This window comes from Pogona vitticeps, chromosome W (assembly GCF_051106095.1).
Source record: "Pogona vitticeps strain Pit_001003342236 chromosome W, PviZW2.1, whole genome shotgun sequence".
Taxonomy (NCBI): Eukaryota; Metazoa; Chordata; class Lepidosauria; order Squamata; family Agamidae; genus Pogona; species Pogona vitticeps.
Window position 1 is genome coordinate 583924 of NC_135798.1, and position 19283 is coordinate 603206.

Consider the following 19283-nt stretch of genomic DNA (forward strand, 5'->3'; position numbering starts at 1 on the left):
AAGAAATCCTCAAACTTTAACTATTTTCCTAAAAATAAAACACCCTAACCCATAAACCCTCACCGCTATATTTAATAATATTTCCCCTCTCTTTTTGGCAAGATCCTACCTGGCCATGGTTAAGTGCAAAGTCCTGTACCTTGGAAAAAGAAACCAATTCCATAGTTACAAGATGAGGGTTACTTCGCTCAGCAAAACTACGAGCGAGAGGGATGTTGGAATTGTTGTAGATCGCAAGCTAAATATGAGCCAACAGTGGCTTTTTATTAATCCAGGTTCTCCAACTCTTCCTTCCCTTTTTCCTTTCATGGGTTCACCATTTTCAATACATTTATTGACTTGCAATGCCTTTAAATCAAGTATTGTACAATGGAGGAAATTTCAAGTAAACCATGGAACTTTTCCAGTAAAACCTCAATTCTAATCAAACCCCATCCATGTGTTTCAGAGTAAGCTGGCTGGATAGGTCAGTGGTTTAAATATCTGGTTGAAGAACCAGAAGTTCCCTGCTGTGTCTCCCACAGGTGAGGTCAGCCTGTGTGGCCTTCGGGAAACTGCAGGGTCCCAGAAGCAGGGAATGGGGAACGACTTTTGAGTATTCTCTACCTAGAAACCCACCCAAAAAGGGCTGCCATCAGTCAGAATTGACTTGATGGCCCATGATTAATATTCTTTCAGATAGTGGTTAATATTAATCAACTATATTTTCCCATCCCTGTCCCTTTGGAAGTATCAATTCAGGCAAGGGGAGTCCATGCTGTTTTCACAATATGGCTAATTTTTCAAATGTTGCCAGGAAAGCCTTCAGGAGACATATGCCTTTCAAAGGAGTTAAAGACAGAGCAAACTCTTTCATTTGACCTCCAGTTAGATTCTGCTCGGTGCTACATCCTCATCTTCCTTTTTCTCTATCAGGTAACAAACACAATGGCCAGAATTATACAGAACCACTTCTTCTGGCCCTGAAAAGAGTCAAGTGTGAAGCCGGGAAGAAAAGCTTAGAAAAACCCATGAGCTAAAGGAGAAACAGCTTAAACACCTGAAGTGTGGAGACAGCTTCGGACTAGTGCCGCTAGTTCAAAGAACTCACCCTGGGGTGAAATCATACAAAAACATGGAATGTGAAAAGAGTTTCAGTGGGAGAAGAAATCTGCATCCACTTCGAAGAACTCACAGAGGGAAGAAACCATATAAATGCATGGCATGTGGAAAAAACTTCAGTGAAAATGGTAATCTTAGGTCATATCAAACTCACAGTGGTGACCTTAGGGTACATCAAAGGACCCACACTGGGGAGAATCCGCATAAATGCATGGAATGTGGAAAGAGCTTTTGTCAGAGTGGTCAGCTTAGGGTACATCAAAGGACCCACACTGGAGAGAAACTACATAAATGCTTGGAATGTTGAAAGAGCTTTAGTCGGAATGGTGACCTTAGGTTACATCAAAGGACACACACTGGGGAGAAACCACATAAATGCATGGAATGTGGAAAGAGCTTTAGTCAGAGTGGTCAGCTTAGGGTACATCAAAGGATCCACAGTGGGGAGAAACTACATAAATGCATAGAATGTGGAAAGAGCTTTTGTCAGAATAGTGACCTTAGGTTACATCAAAGGACCCACACTGGGGAGAAACCACATAAATGCATGAAATGTGGAAAGAGCTTTAGTCAGTGTGGTCAGCTTAGGTTACATCAGAGGTCCCACACTGGGGAGAAACTACATAAATGCATAAAATGTGGAAAGAGCTTTAGTCATAGCAGTACCCTGAGGGCACATGAAAGAATTCACACTGGGGAGAAACCACATAAATGCATGGAATGTGGAAAGAGCTTTTGTCAGGATCTCGAGTGTCATTTCGGGGGATGGGATCAGGATGATTAAGGCAGTATGCCCCGCGGCAGCTGTTCCGCAGGAAAAAGCTCCCCCTCCTTCACTGTGTCCCCCTTTATTGTCTTTTGCTACATTTGCACCAGTTAATTAGTACAATCTAAACAGAGACAGGAAAAACCCTAGATACACAAAAAGGTTTAACATTCCTGAATACATGAGCAGGGTAAACAGAGTTAACAAACATTCCTGAATACACAAGCAGGGTAAACAGAGAGTTAATAACATTTTACCCAGAGACAGTTAATTCCTTTAGTACACAGGCAAGCTAATCAACTCAGAGACAGGTAATTTCTTGAATACACCAGCAACAGGTTAATCATCATCCTTTGCTGGAAGCTAGCTGTGCACATGACTTGTACGCTTCATCACAATGGCTGCTGAAACCACAGACACATATCTGACAAAAGCATACATTTTCCCCACATCCCATCCGTTTTCATTTATTTTGTTGAAGACGATAGCTGTTGTAAACTCCTGAAAATTCTGAATCCAAGGAGTTCCGGCGTTGGTATGATGGCATAAAGTCAGGTTTGTCTTCGGCAAAGGGTAGATTTTCCCCTCAGGTTAGGGTACATCAAAGGACCCACACTGGAGAGAAACCACATAAATGCATGCGATGTGGAAAGAGCTTTAGTCAGAGTGGTCATCTTTGGTTACATCAAAGGATCCACACTAGGGAGCTTCAGGATCTGTCCTTCCAGTGAGCACTCAGGGTTGATTTCCTTCAGAATGGATAGGTTTGTTCTCCTTGCAGTCCACAAGACTCTCAAGAGTCTCCTTCAGCACCACAGTTCAAAAGCATCAATTCTTCGGCGGTCAGCTTTCTTCATGGTCCAGCTCTCACTTCCGTACATCACTACAAAAATAAAAATATAGCTGTGACTATGCGGACCTTTGTCGGGAAGGTGATGTCTTTGCTTTTTAAGATGCTGTCTAGGTTTGTCATCGCTTTCCTTCCAAGAAGCAAGTGTCTTTTAATTTTGTGGCTGCTGTCGCCATCTGCAGTGAATGTAGAGCCCAAGAAAGAACAATTTGTCACTGCCTCCATATCTCCCCCTTCTATTTGACAGGACGTGATGGGAGCAGTAGCCATGATCTTAGGGTTTTTTTTACTGTTTTTCGTGCTCTTCTCTATCACCCTCATTAAGAGTTTCTTTAATTCCTCCTCACTTTCTGCCATCCGAGTGGTATCATCTGCATATCGGAGGTTGTTGATATTTCTTCTGGCAGTCTTGATTCCGGTTTGGGATTCCTCCAGTCCAGCCTTTCGCATTATGTATTCTGCATATGTTAAATAAGCTGGGGGACAATATACAGCCTTGTTGTACTTCTTTCCCAATATTGAACCTATCAGTTATTCCATATCCAGTTCTAACTTTCCCACATATCGATTTCTCAAAAGATACATGAGGTGGTCAGGCACGCCCATTTCTTTAAGAACCTGCCATAGTTTGCTTTGGTTTTACACAAACAAAGCAAAGTGTTTTGCTTATATACCACCCAATATTGCTTCAAACAGTCACTGGGTGGTTTACAAGTTATTTATGCAGGCTACACATTCCCCCCCTCCAGCAAGCTGGGTACTCATTTTACCGACCTCGGAAGGATAGAAGGCCGAGTCAAACTTGAGCCAGCTACCTCAGATTGAACGCCAGGTCAAAGGCTTTTGCACAGTCAATGAAGCAGAAGGAGATGTTTTCATTATGTTGGAAAGCTTGGGGGAAGCTAAAAGGTAGATAAATATATGTAGCTATAAATTCCATAAAGGTTAATGAAAAATAATAATATTAAATGCTTTGGCTCTTATGGTTTATATAGAGAGAGTTTAAATATGTGAATCACCATATTGATTATATAGACAAGATTAGACTTACAATGTCTTTTTACCTGTAAAAATGGGACTCTTACAGAAATATATTGATCTGGCCTAGAGCTTCTGTGTGGGGAGGTGTGTATGGCTAAGGTACCTTTATGATGAAATTAGAATTGCTTATGATGAGTTCTGGTTAGATGTGTACGCAGGTGAAAAAATATAAAGAGACTTTATAGATAGAACTTTAAAAGCCAGGAAAAAGAATGAAAGAAATGAATTCCTAGATCCACAAGGCTGTAAATAATTAAAAATTCCTGATTTATACATGGAAATATAATAAAGAAATATAATAAAAATTGGGAAGTTACTTGCTGAATGTCTTAAATGGTTAATAAGTATAGGTAATGCTTAGATTACATTTTTTGATCACAATTGTTTAGAAGGTATTTATGATGAGTTCGAAACATGAAGATACTAAGTAACTTATGAACTATAATTGGTCTATGCAACTAAGAATGGCTTGAATATAAGATCAATACAGGTTTAAGTTTATATATTAGACAATTTATGTATGTTAATCTTTAGGGTTTATGTAGTCAGAATTATATATTAAATGGATATGGCCTAAAGATGTTTAGTAGGGCAATATGGTTTATGTAGTCAGGTTTATATGTTAGATGGATATATTCTCCCCGCGTATATGTTTTGTGTTTGTTTTGTATGTTTGTGTTTAATAAAAAGAAAAAAGTGATTGGCCCTCCGGATGAGGAGGGAGGCAAAGGGGAAGTAAAGGGGGACTTGGAGATTGCAGAGAAACTAAATGAGTTCTTTGAATTTGTCTTCAGGACAGAAGGTTTTGGGCAGATTCTGCTGCCCAAACAACTCTTGCTGACTAATGAATTGAATCAGATTAAAATAGATTTTTTAAAACCTAATCGATTAACCCAAAATCAATAAGTCACCGGGCCCAGATGGCATCCAACTGTAAACAACAGGAATACAAAGGTTTGGTTCATTCAGGAGCAAGAGGAGGAGGAGAGAGGGGGGTTGTGAATCTGCGCATGTTTTGCTGTCGCCATTTTTTGCTAACTGTATGCCACGAATACGGAAATAGTTTGCTAGAAAGACCCCCTTGCTTTTAGCAGCCAATTACCTGAATGCAATACGGTTTTATGACCTTATTTGGTGAAATTCCAGAACCGTGAGATCATTAGCTTTATAACCCTTTTGCTTATCTTGTCCCAGGCAGAGAAATGCCTCTAGCGTTTGTTTGGACAGAGCTTTCTCTCCGCTTTCTGCAGAAACGTAATAAAAAATATCCTTTCAACGGAACACACGCCTCACGTTTGATAATTGTTTTGAGTTAAGAGTTTTTGGTTGACAATTTTGGCGACCCAGATGGGACTTCCCTGAACTCTAGAAGAGCTGAGTCGTCGGCGTGAGGAACTGGAGGGGCCCTCCGTTCCTGTTTGAACGGCTGCTTCCCGGCCGCCACCCAGCTTCTCGTTTCCAAGACCTCACAGAGGCATTCCATGAAGGAGGGGTAGGAGGGGTGGAACGGGTGGAATGGGGAGGAACGCAGAAGTTTATATAACAACTGGGTAAGTATAATGATTAACCAAATGCTGTGAGAATACACATTCTGGGAGGGATTCTGTTTGTGTGTATGCAGAGTGAATGACGTTTGCAGTTCTCCTTTGTTGCCGTGACTTTCCAGGGCAAGGAGTCAGACCTGGGAGATTGGACGTGACACTCTTGTGTATCTGTGAATTGAGGACCCCTTACCTCTCTTTGCACCTCCTTTTTTCCCTTTGTGTCTGTTTGTCAGTGGGATGGGAAATAAGACATCTAAGATAGGGAAGAAGCCTTTAGAGAGTACAAAGGAACAAAGGGATTTCGCTGGGGATGCCCAGGCTTCGGACAGAGATGAGTCAACGAAGCTAGAAATCCCGGGAAACAGCCCACTTGCAAGGCTGCTTCTACATTGGGAACAAGTTAAGGTTCAAGATTCTCAGACCCCTGGGGAAATGGTACAAATGTGCACCAACATCTGGCCAGCATTCTGTAATAAATGGCCAGTTTGGGTCTTGTTCGTTTGAGGAAATGCAGAAAGTAGACTTGGTCTATCGGAAGCATCCTCCTCACTCACCCTACATAGATAGTTGGATGTGGTTCATCATTAAATTTTGTGACGGTATTCGGATGGCTGTCGCTAGGGAACCAGTCCCAGATAAGATTAAAGGGGAGGAAATGTCCAAATTTGATCCGTTGGAATTCCTTTCCCGACCTCCGCCACATGCCCCACAAGCTGTCCCTCAGGATAATTTATATCCGGCTTTGTTAGATGGTATTCCAAGGGTTGATGATCAAGGGTTTTTGAGTTAAAATCTTTTTAAGGCATATGGGTTTTCTAATTATGAAATGAGCCAGAGAGGTTCCATCTTGTTTCTTTGTATAAAGTATCTTTGCTATGCTGACAAGTTGTTTTCTAGGCAAGCCGAGAGAATGTTATTCTGAGAGCCTGAGAAAGGACAGTACACTTGTCATAGGGTCATCTGAGAGTGCTGCCTCAGCCTAGCTTACTTAGAGTCCTGTCAGTGGTGCAAGTTAAGTCTAAGGACTACAAAGCCCACTTGACCTTTTCACAATAATATCTGAGAGTACCAGGGTGTTCTTATGTGGGCAGATCTGCGAGAAGGAGTGTTGTATCTTGGCTAGCTGAGATTGGACTCACTCAGCCCATTTTAGCATGTGCAAACTCCTGATTGCTCTCTGTCCAAACAAACACGTGTGTTCTCGGACCTGTGTTTGCGACATGGTGGCAGCTGCGTGATGGACCACGTGCTGGGTTTTGTAGTACCTCAGGATGACCAATCTTTGTTCTATCTAGCAGCTTGAGTGACTCTGATCCACAAGCTAAGTTTTGATTGCTGTGGGACACTGAGGCTTCAAGGAGCTAGGTGCTTCCCTGGGTGTAAATAGTAGCTTCCTAGGAAACGCTGTTTGCCAGCAGTTAGATCTAAAGGCTGTGGTGAGAGGTGTTAAATCTTCAGGCTGTGGTAATGTGTGTTAGAATCTGGGGTGCTCTTTTAAGAAAGAGATTCCCAGTGGGACAAGCAAACTGTTAGGAAACAATTGGATTTAAACAGTAGGCATGTGCAGGTTGTTACAACGTTTTTTAAGAAATTCCAAGATGCATGTCCTTTGTTTTTAGAGTCCTTGCACTCTGTAATAGCACCCAAGTTGAGCAGGTTATTTCACAATCTTAGGATTGCATAAATGACTCTGGCTACATTGTTCTGGCTACCTTGTTCAGCTTGTTTTGGCCTAAGCGTACTCCACTACGATTTTAGGATCTGTCAGGAGTACCTAGTTGCATCTGGCTTGGCCTAGAGTCATGCCCTATGATCTTAGGATATCTATCTGCACCCAGCTCAGTCATTGATCATCTCTGTAACTTTAGGGTTCACAGAGTGATCACAGTTTTTCTTTTCTCTTCCTTTTGGATTTTTCAGTATTTTGTTTTGGCAGCTGTTTGTTCTCTCGCCTATCTTAGGATAGCAGAGGGACAGCAGTTGGTCAAAAGTGCAGAGGAGATTTTTAAATTTTTCTTTCTTTTATGAGAGTTTTGTTTGTTTTTATTGCTGACCTAGCCAAGGCTAGATTGCCAGCAGAAGATGGGGGAGCAAAAACAGTCAGCAACTGTGGATAGAATCTTGGAAGTGGCTTCGGGATTTTTCGAGCAAGCCAAGCAGAAAATTAAGGAAAGAGATTGCCTGATACGTGAGCTTTATCAGGAAAACTTACTTCTAAAACGTTTTTTAAGCACAGAACCTGGCTTGATGCAAAGGTTTTTCCAAGCTCAGCAGGGTTCCTTTGGGGATTACTGCAATGAGACGCTCCAAACAATTGGGAGCGACCCTGAGATGAAAGATGCTTGTGTGGAAAGAGTTAACGAGGCCCAGTGGAATTCTAATGGGCATTCCAGAGAAGACAGTGATTTATCGCCCGTCCAAACAAAGGATTCACAGGCCCTGGAGTCGCGCGCAGAGAAAGGAATGCAGGAGAAAGTTCGCTGAGAAACTGTTTCCTTGGGAGAATTAGCATCGGACGACCCAAGGGAAAACTGCAGTGCTCCAGAGAATTTCAGTGCATTGGGAGTCAACTCAGCACCACCCTCAGCTCTTTTTCAGAGCACAGGACAGGTGAGAAATTCTGAAATAATTCGGGATGAGACTATGGGTTTGCCAGAAGAAAGAGAGCAGTCAGTTGAGAAGGCTGGAGGAGTGAAGGTTTTCTCAGAGTCTTTGCCAAGTGCCTTAGTAATTGATAGTGGAGCGGTTTTGCAGCATGGACTTTCACATTGTTTCAGTAGTACAAGTGAATATGGGACTGATCCTGTAAATTTGCTTAATGATAGAAGGCTGCATTTGAACCTGTCAGATGGTGAGACTGTTTCTAACACAACCAATGAAGGGGGAAGCGCTAACTTTTTGGGATTACAAAGTACAGATGTTTATCCAGAGACTGAAATCATATCTGGAAACTTTGGCCCAGTACCACAGTTAATCTTCCCAGAAAGATCTTTAAAAAGAAAGGCAGAGGTTTGGGACCATTCTTATTTTCAACAGCCTATTTTCCAAGGAAGTGGTGAGAATGCTAATATTGTTTCTGAGGCTATGTAGAGTACTCCCGAGGGAACTTGGATGCAACAGCGGCCTCTTGTGACCAAACCTGATAGCACAGCTAATTCAGCAATACAGGTATCCAGGGGTGAAGGCATTGATCAGTTTAGCCCAGGACAGATATTGGAGCCTGTGTTAGCTAAACACCAAAACGTCTTCTCGAATTCACCGGGAGAAACTAATGTGGTGAAACATTTTATTACAGTCAATGATGGTTTGACTGCTGTTTCTGTTCCTATAGACCTAGAAGGGACTAAGGGCAATTTAGTGTCTGGAACTGTTGAAAGTCTTATTTCACAAGGAGTGATTGAACCATGTAGAACAGCTGTATTCAATACTATTTCAATGTGTCAAGGTGAACAGGATGTTAATCCTAAAGTAGAATTAGATTTTAGCCAGTTAAATAAGTTCACGGAGATTGAAACAACCCCTACAAACAATGTTGAGACGTTGGTAGAAATTGTTGCAAACGCTGAATACATTCCTGTGATTGGAATAAAAGGAGGACTTTATCAGATTTTAATTAAAGAGGAACATCACCCTTATACATTATTTACTTGCCCTCAGGGAATTTACCAACTCAGAAAACTAGCACCTGGAATGAAAAATACCTATGTTACTTTTCAGAAATTGGTTGATGAATTGTTTGGTGATTTATATTACGTGATTGGCTATGTAGACAACCTCGTAATTTACAGCCCTGATCAAATTCAAGCAGACAAAAATGCTTTGACATTCTTAGAGAAGCAGAGACATCGAAGCCCAAGATTAATGCAGTGGTATTTAGGTTGCAAAAGTATGATTTTGATATTGAACATCTACCTGGAAAGGAGGCCTTAATTGCCCACTGTTTATCTCGGATGTTTAGTGCAGATGCAAGGAGAAAATGGCTAGAATTGATAAAGCTCTGATGTTTCATTTTCTTGATATTCTGTATGACAATGTTCCTGAGCATACCTAGAGTGTTTTATCCATTATTACTTCATATCAGTATATTGGTTTGTCAAGTCATTATGATGTTAACCCTGGTTTCATTATTTTACTGTTTGATGACTAGAGTATTATCTGAGCATATGCAGAGTGACGTATTTGATTAAGTATACTAACATGTTTGTTCTTCTGTTTTTCAGACTAGTAGAAGTGTCTAACGCAAATTTCTCTCATGTATGGTAAATACTGTAATTATAATAGTTCTCATGTATCAATTGTTTTGCTATTTTAGAATCATATTTGAAATGTATTACTTTATGTTCAAATTAATATCTTTCTATATTTTGTTAATGCTTAATTATGACATCTCATCTTATTCAGTTATCAAAATTAAAACTTAAATTGTTTGAGAATTTTGTTAATCTTCCAGGGGCTTGTGATGAGATGGGTTTTTGAGTTAAAATCTTTTTAAGGCATATGGGTTTTCTAATTATGAAATGAGCCAGAGAGGTTCCATCTTGTTTCTTTGTATAAAGTATCTTTGCTATGCTGACAAGTTGTTTTCTAGGCAAGCCGAGAGAATGTTATTCTGAGAGCCTGAGAAAGGACTCTGTGTGATTAGATAGATGGGAATTGTTGTGACTCTTTGATAAACCACCGTAACCCAAATAACATCTGGTGCGTATGAGAAAGAAGTCATGTGGTGCAACAGGACTGTTTGCCTAGTAACGAACTCTGATTGGATGACATCGTGGGAAGGTGCGATGAGCCCTTGCCAGTTACTCTTGAAAAAGGAACTTTTTGCCTATGGACATTGTCTTTCCAAGACCGACCTTTCAGTCATTCGTGACCTACTCTTCAGCCATTTGGGGACTCACCCTAATGTCTTTCGAGACGGACTGGTTCCTATGCTTTGCTGGATTACTTTTGGACTTATGGGATTTTTCCTAAGGACTGTGCATGGACTATTTTCTATGGACTGTTCTATGGTATATTCTTTATGGACTTCTTTTCTTGGAATACTCCATATGGACTATGCTCTTGTAATTTTGTAAGGACTATGGTAACCTACTGGGTTTGACTTTTCTAAGGACTATGGGACATATAATGGATTTTTACTTTTGTTTAGGGATTTTTGTTCTACAGGATCACTGAGGACTATAGCCTTTTTATAACCTACTTGGATTATTTTGTTTTTACTAATGAATTACTGGAGTGAAACTGTTTTTATTCTTTTTAATGGTTTTTTGTGTTTTTATAAGGTTTTTGAACTCTTTTATATTTTTCATGTTTTCTTTGCCTCACTACATCTGTGTAACTAAACAGCACAATGCTAGTTTATTTGTTTTGGTTTAATTTGGCTTTGATACTTAGTAACATGCTTTTTCTTTAATAAAATAAAGATTATAAAACCCATTTGGTTTTCTGAACAGTACACTTGTCATAGGGTCATCTGAGAGTGCTGCCTCGGCCTAGCTTACTTAGAGTCCTGTCAGTGGTGCAAGTTAAGTCTAAGGACTACAAAGCCCACTTGACCTTTTCACAATAATATCTGAGAGTACCAGGGTGTTCTTATGTGGGCAGATCTGCGAGAAGGAGTGTTGTATCTTGGCTAGCTGAGATTGGACTCACTCAGCCCATTTTAGCATGTGCAAACTCCTGATTGCTCTCTGTCCAAACAAACACGTGTGTTCTCGGACCCGTGTTTGCGACAACCGGAGGGAGCGATAGGAGGAAGGGGAGATGAGGAACAGCCTCCTCCTTACCAGGAGGATGATGAGAAAGGGAAAGAGGAAGGAGGGGCTGGGTGATTGAACAAAGAACTCAGGGGACTAGAGATACAGCAGAAAGGATGGGAACCGCCTATAGTTGGAAAAAGGTGAACAAGTAAGGAGGAATCTATCGCTCAGAGCAAGGATGAGATCGATACAGGACCAGGGGGGTCCTCTAATCTCTTATGTCCTTTGCGACAGGTTCCTATGGGGGCGGGTCTAGGCTACATGGAGGTTCCTATAACTAGCAGTGATCTCAGGATTATTAAAGGACAAATACCCTCTTTAACAGAGGATCCTTTGGGGTTTGTGCAGAGTCTCACGGATACCCTTGGTTCATCTATTTACAGTCCCACAGAGTTCCTTTATATTTGCCGACAATTGGCAGGAACCATTTATGCAAATCAAGCCCTGGCAAAAGCCAGAGAAATCTGGAGGAATGAGGCTGGATTCAGGACAGAAGATCAAGCTAAAGAGACATTTCCAGAACAAACACCAGGTGACTGGGACTTTCAAACAGTGGAAGGCAGGGAACAGTGTGAGACTTATCGCAGATACATGCTGCAGGCATTTCAGCAGATCATTCCAACCAACATAAGCATGACCAAAGCATTTGGTCAGCCACAAGGGAAAGATGAAAGTCCAGGTGAATATCTAGAAAGAATTAAGAAAAACATGAGGCAGTATACTGGGCTTGATCCAGATACACCACCAAATCAGGCAATTCTGAAACTTCAGTTTGTAGCAGGTAGCTACCCAGATATTAGAACCAAGTTACAGAAATTTGATGGGTTAATGGTGAAACCAATTGAGGATTTGTTACATGAAGCACAGAAAGTGGTGGTGAGAAGAGAAGATGAAAGGGAAAAGAAGAAAACCAAATTAATGGTGCAAACAGTTCAGCAAGTTCTGTCTCACCAACAGGGGACTGGGTTTAGGCAAAAGTGGCACAGTGGCCCGCCCAAGGGAAGAGGGAACTGGAAGGAGCAATCAAATAAATTTGAGGGAACAAAGGAAGAATGGAAACCCTGGCAACAGGGGACGGGACGAGGGATGAATAGAAGTGAGGGGCCAAGGGGCCCCCTTCCAAGGGATGTGTGTGTGAACTGTTTTCAAAGGGGCCACTGGAAAAGAGAATGTTCACAGAGAATGGGGAAAGACACTGAAGAATTAGTGAGGCAAGCAGCTTGCTTTGAAGATAATGATTAGGGGGGTCAGGGCTTTCTGGTCGAAAGACCCACCTTTGCAGAGCCTATGTTAACCCTAAAGGTGGGCAACCCTTTCAGAGAAGTAGAATTTCTAGTGGATTCTGGAGCTACACGCTCTAGTCTGGTCAATCCTATATGGACAGGGGAACCACCCCTTTCGGGGGCTGTTTGTAGGATCACGGGAGTGGAAAATCAAGTCACCCCGGTCCCTATTCTTCAGCCCCTTCCTGTTGCAAAGCCAGGAGGTCAGGGAATTATACTCCATGACTTTCTGTGGATTCCTGATTCAGGAGTGAGCCTTTTGGGGAGAGACCTTATGGGAAAGCTGGGATTGGCAATCATCATAAAAGATCAAATTTGCACCGTAAGGCTAGCTCCTTTACGAACAGAAGATGAGGACAAAATCAATCCAAAAGTGTGGGCCATGGTAATCCAGGCCTGTTACCAGTCACCCCAGTCAAAATTCATTTGAAAACTAAGATACCAGTGTAGAGAGGGCAGTATCCCATTCGCCCTGAAGCTGAAGAAGGGCTTAAACCAGTTATCAAGGAATTACTGGATGATGGCATTATTGAACTAAGTGACTCACCATATTGTACACCGATACTGCCAGTTAAGAAACTTAATGGTACTTGGAGAATGGTACAAGATTTGAGGGAAGTAAACAAGGTAGTTATCCCTAGAGCCCCCATTGTTCCTGACCCACATACAATTCTTAAAGGGATTCCCAGTAATCATGTTTGGTATACTGTAGTAGATCTAAAATCCACATTTTTTTGTGTTCCCCTAGCACCAGAGTCAAGATTAATATTTGCCTTTCAGTGGCCACACCCTGATACCAGACAATTGACTAGGTTTCAATACCGAAGGCTCCCTCAAGGCTACTCAGAGAGCGCCACTATTTTTGGGGAAGCATTGGTTCAAGTGCTCCAGAAGTGGGTTCCTTCACCTGGTACCATCCTTACTCAGTACGTGGACAATCTTCTGATCAGCGGGGAGCACGGAAAAATAGTTAGGCAGGCTAGTATAAATCTTTTGAACTTTCTAGGAGATGAAGGGCTGAGGGTAGCTAAAGAAAAATTGCAATTCTGTGAGCAGGAGGTAAAATACTTAGGTTTGAGGCTGAGGGGAGGTAAGAAGTATATTGACCCAAAAAGGATAGAAGGAATTCAGGAACTAACTATGCCAAGAACAAAAAGGGAGTTGAGAGGATTACTGGGAACGCTGAATTTCTGCAGGCAATGGATTGAAAGATTTTCAGAATTAGTGCAACCATTTTTGAAGAAATTAACCAATGATCAACCGGATGTGTTGATAGTGGAAAAGGCAGATTACAAATTACTAGAAAGATTGAAAAAGATTCTGACAAGTGCCCCAGCTTTAGGCCTTTCAGATCCAAAGAAACCTAGTCATCTTTTTGTTACAATTGGCCATGGGGTAGCTAAAGGAGTGTTAGCCCAAAAGAAGGCTGGGGTTTACCAACCGACTGGGTATTTTTCCAAACATCTGGATCCAGTAGTTTTGGGGTGGCCAAATTGTTTGCAAGCTTGTGCAGCGGCTGCTCTGATGGTAAAAATAGTGAGAAAACTGTATCCTTTTGAAGTAGTCATTGTGCATTCCCCACACCAAATCAGGGCAATTTTGACACACACAGCTAGGAAGTGGATGACTGATGCACACTTGCTTCAGATAGAGGCCATTCTGTTGGAGCAACCGGACCTATTAGTCACCACTACCGATCATTTGGGCCCCGCTGAGGGCCTATCAGAAACAATAATAAAGGAGTTTTGAGGGGAGCATGATTGTGTTTCAATCACTGACTTGCAAACCAAGTATAGGAAAGATTTACAAGAGACACCAATTGAAGGTGCATGGAACTTGTACACAGATGGGTCATCAGGAGTGATCACAGGAAAAAGGTATATAGGGTATGCAATAATAGAAGATGGATGTTTGGAAGTAGAATCAGGAGCACTTCCTTCATCGATGTCAGCTCAAATGGCAGAGCTATATGCGCTGAAAAGAGCATTAGAAATTGCAAAAGAAAGATCTGTTAACATTTACACAGATTCAAAATATGCATGTGGAGTAGCCCAGGTATATGGCAAACTCTGGTGTGAACGAGGGCTTTTAACTTCCCAAGGAAAGAATCTCGCTCACCACCAGTTAGTTAAAGATACACTGGAAGCATTAGACTTACCCGCCCAAGTGGCGATAATCCACACTGCAAGGCATCAGAAAGGAAATAGTCCAGAAGCAATTGGAAATAGGACGGCGGATGAGGTAGCTAAAAAGGCAGCTATGGAAAGACTGGTGGTGATGGCTGCTCTAATCCCTGTAGGACGGGAGCCCCCATCTCCTCCATACTCATATCAACAAAAAGAAAAGGAAATGGCAGAAAATCAAGGGGCAAAAATGGAGAATGGGGTTTTGACACTACCTGATGGAAGACAATGGCTACCAGAAGGAGTGATCCGGGAAATATTAAAGGCTTTACATGAAGGGGGACATTGGGGAACTAGGACTTTAGTTAGTACATTTCTTCAGAAATATGTGGGAAGAAGGGTTTGGACTCATGCAAATGCCCTGGTGGCCAGATGTGTGCCCTGTCAAAAGGTGAACAAAAACAACCCGAGAAAAACAGAAATGGGAGGAAGACCTCTCGTAGTACACCCATTTGAAAGTATGCAATGTGATTTCATAGATCTTCCTAAGGTTGGTTCTTACAAGCACTGTCTGGTGTTCACTGATCAACTGACAGGATGGGTAGAGGCATTTCCTACCTCCAGGGCGACTGCAGGAATAGTATCTAAATTAATATTGGAGCAAATTATTCCTAGATATGGGATTATAAACGCTATAGATACAGATCGGGGCTCACATTTTACCCAAAAGGTTCTGCAGGAGACTATGAGGGTTTGGGGAGTCCAATGGAAGTTGCACACTCCTTGGCACCCCCAAAGTTCAGGAAAAACGGAGAGAATGAATCAGAGTATTAAGAATCAGCTGCTCAAATTGATGCAGCAGACTCAACTGCCATGGACAAAGGTGTTGCCTCTAGCCCTTTATGCCATCCGTACAAGGCCTAATCAAAATACAGGACTAACACCGTTTGAAAGTTTGTATGGGATGGGGATGTGGGATATAAGCCCTAAAAGTGTAAATCCCACCCTAGATTTGTTTAAAGATGCTTATTTGAGAAAATATTTGCTGGCACTCTTCTATTATGTCTAAAAACAGGGAACAGAACTTGGTGGTCCAAAGAGTGCCTCTCGAAGCCCCGATGCATTCCTTTCAACCTGGACAGTGGGCGTACGTCAAAACTTGGAAAACTGAACCTTTAACTCCAAAGTGGTCGGGACCCTACCAAATCCTGCTGACTACTGAAACTGCTATTAGGACAGAGGAGACTGGTTGGACTCATCATACCCGAGCCAAAAGAGCTGCTAACCCAGAGGACAGTTGGGCTGTCCATCCTCAAGAGGGACTTAAAACTGTTTTGAAACGCCTACCTAATGTCTAGATGTTCTGTGTTATCTGGTGCCCCATGTCCATTCTATACATTTCAATTGTTGCGAAGTAGTGACGATTCTACTGGTGGGAGGATTTGGAAGTGGGAAGTTTGGGTACAAGGGGAAGAGTATTGGGAACTAAAGTTCAAAGGGCAATCATACCACCAGGCATTGATATACACGAGGACACAATCAGAGAGGGAGATTGTGATTAGTTGGGCTAAGGGAGAAGATTTGAATTACTGGCATAATCAACACTGTGACAAGTGTCCACTCATTAGAGAAGATTAGTTCCATGTCTAAACAGTTGGTGTTCTGCGGATCTCCCTGTCCCTTCTATCAGCTCAGGATTTATAGAAAAGAGTCTCCTTTCCTGTATTATGCCGATGGTCGGGATTGGGAAATCCAACTGCTGAAACATAATTCATCTACACCTTGGTGGATTACATATTTCAAGGGTTTCACTACATTGGGGCTTTTAGTATTTGACAAAGTGGTGGGGGACATAGAATCGGGACACACTCCGGCTCACAACACAAACTCACCCGAGTTTTGGCACAGACAATACTGTCGTAGGTGTCCCCTGATCACCCAAACTGAAATAGACGGAGACTCCACTGACGAAAGTGACACTGGGGAGGACGTATTGACTGAAAGTGAGGGAACAGACAGTGAATGAATTGGGAACCCCTCAACAGCCTAGAAGTCAAGTAAATCTTAGACCCTTTGACAGGAATAAACCCTTTCCAGCCTTATCAATACTTAACTTCAGAAGAGTGTCCTTACCAGTGGTGCGTCCGTATAACCAAATTTGATTGTCAAGGAGATAGGTGGTTGAGGTTTAAAGTTGGCTATCACCCTTCGAGGACATGGACGGAGGTGTTGTGGGCACAGCAGAGGAACGGGAAAACCAGATGGTGGAAAACAACTTCGGACATAGCCACTCCGGCGAAAGAGGTTCCAGTGGAATGGCTAAGGGAAGTGATGATTCTCCACGCCCAAACCTGCTGGAGGTGCCAGAAACAACGCCCTTGCTGCCAGTTCGGAGAAGACTCAGACGAGGACGAATGGAAAGATCTATACGTCCACCGATGACATAGCCACCTCCTCCACCTTTAATATCTTTTGCATAACTACTGTTTTTTTTGTTTGGGCGAGCCACTGGTAATGACAACACCTGTCCATGTATATCAATTACCCGACAGGGGAGCCACGAGAGTCACACTGTTATGTACAAGTCTGTATATAAGTGCACAGGGACGATTACTACTTGTAAGTTCAATTCCATCATCTATCAGGTATGTACTTTAGGTGATACCATCACCTGCTATGACCCCAAAACAGACCCTGAGCGAACGTGGATTGAGCTAAGTGCAGGCGCAGGATTAGGCCATACACTAGATAGAAAAATAAGACCAAAAGGAAATCAGTCTATTTCTTTCCTTTTTGATGCTTGTGAGATCTTAAAATATGATTGGTGGGGAAAGTGTGGAGGATTAAAATGGGAAAGAAATTATAGATTGGAACATAAATATATGGGGTATAAAGGAAAGTGGTGGTCCGTCTGTGGTGGTGATCCTCCCAATCAGTGGTACTTACCTTATTGGTCCTGTGTAAAATGGGCCAACTGGTCAAGGGAATTCTCCTCCGCTGTTCTTAAGAAGGGCAAGGTTCCTGAGTATGAATGTAGCAGTGGACACTGCAATCCTCTGAATTTTACTATCTTGAACCTGACAGAATGGGATAAGAAAGATATGTGGTCCAAAATTTTTGGTTTGAGGATTGCTGGGAAAGGAACAGATCCGGGGTTTTTTTTCCGTATAAACTTACGAAAGGAAGGGCTTGTAGGAGAAGACAGATGTGTATATCAGACCTTCCGGAAGAAAATGGAGACAGACACATGGAAGCAGGTAATCACTCCACGAACCAAAAACCTTTTTATAGAATTGGCCCAAACTATTGCTATAAGCATGAATGCAACGAATTGTTATGTTTGTGGAGGAACTTTAAAAGGGGATCAATGGCCCTAGGAAGTTATGGAATGGAATCAGAATGCCCCCTATAATGCTTCAGAGTATCCTACTCACAGAAAACATTCTCAATGGGAAGTAATCAGCAATTTGATAGGAAAAAGTTGTATCCAACGAATTGCTAAAGGAATACTCACTCCTATTCCAGTTGGAGACTCTAATTGCCACTTTGTACGGATTATTAATGGAACTAATTATGATTTTTGGGGAAATTCCACCTTAGGAAACAACTCTGTTAACCCGTGGAGAAGTCTGACTGAGATTGCAAAAACAATTTGGCAGAATGGTACGGTGATAAGGGAAGGAGTTGCACCCTCTGGGCTTTATTGGATTTGTGGGGAAACAGCCTATTCACACTTAGATCCCAAATGGACAGGTACCTGTTATCTGGGGCATTTAAGGCCTTCCTTTTTTATGATACCATTGTCCGAGGGAATAGATTTGGGTCAGCCAACTCTGCTTAAATGACCAAAAAGGGGAATTTCAATAGGTAACTGGAAAGATAATGAATGGCCACCAGAAAGAATAATTGCCTACTATGATCCAGCTTCCTGGGCTAGAGATGGATCTTATGGTTATAGAACCCCCATTTACTTACTGAACAGATTGATCAGGTTACAAGCAGTGGTTGAATTACTGACAAAAGAAAATGAACAAGCTTTGTTAGTATTAGCTAACCAAAACACTAAAATCAAAAATGCCATTTATCAAAACAGGTTGGCTTTGGATTACCTCCTGGCAGCAGAAGGGGGAGTATGTGGGAAATTCAATCTTACGAACTGCTGTCTTGAAATAGGGGATACTCAGGAAGTAATCACTGAAATCACGGGCAGGATGAAAGAACTCACTCATGTGTCTGTACAAACATGGACTGGAATGTTAGATTCTACTGGGTGATTGGGAGGAATTTTTAATAACTGGAAACAAGCTATGTTTTTCCTATGCTTCATATTATTAGGTTTAATGATCATGCCTTGTGTTCTCCCACTTGTAAAAAATATGATAATTTCTGCTGTGAATGCTGCAATGCCCAGAGCAACTCAGATGGTAATGAGAGGTCCCAAAATTTGGTACAGAATTATTCCCATACGGGACGAAGAGACTGAATGAACCAAAATTGGTTGGAAAAAGAAAAGGAGGGAACTGTAAACAACAGGAATACAAAGGTTTGGTTCATTCAGGAGCAAGAGGAGGAGGAGAGAGGGGGGTTGTGAATCTGCACATGTTTTGCTGTCGCCATTTTTGCTAACTGTATGCCACGAATATGGAAATAGTTTGCTAGAAAGACCCCCTTGCTTTTAGCAGCCAATTACCTGAGTGCAATACGGTTTTATGACCTTATTTGGTGAAATTCCAGAACCGTGAGATCATTAGGATGACCAGCTTTATAACCTGTTTGCTTATCTTGTCCCAGGCAGAGAAATGCCTCTAGCCTTTGT

General features: G+C 42.0%; 1 protein-coding gene across 1 annotated transcript in view; it reads left to right on the forward strand.

Annotated features, from left to right (window-relative positions):
• Positions 1–11005, forward strand: part of LOC140702936 (uncharacterized) — a 33593-nt gene extending 22588 nt beyond the window's left edge. Inside the window, 1 exon segment of the mRNA XM_078382473.1 lies at positions 992–11005. Coding sequence (XP_078238599.1) covers positions 992–1885 — 894 coding nt within the window. The 3' untranslated portion in view covers positions 1886–11005.
• Positions 11006–19283: the final 8278 nt, after the last annotated feature.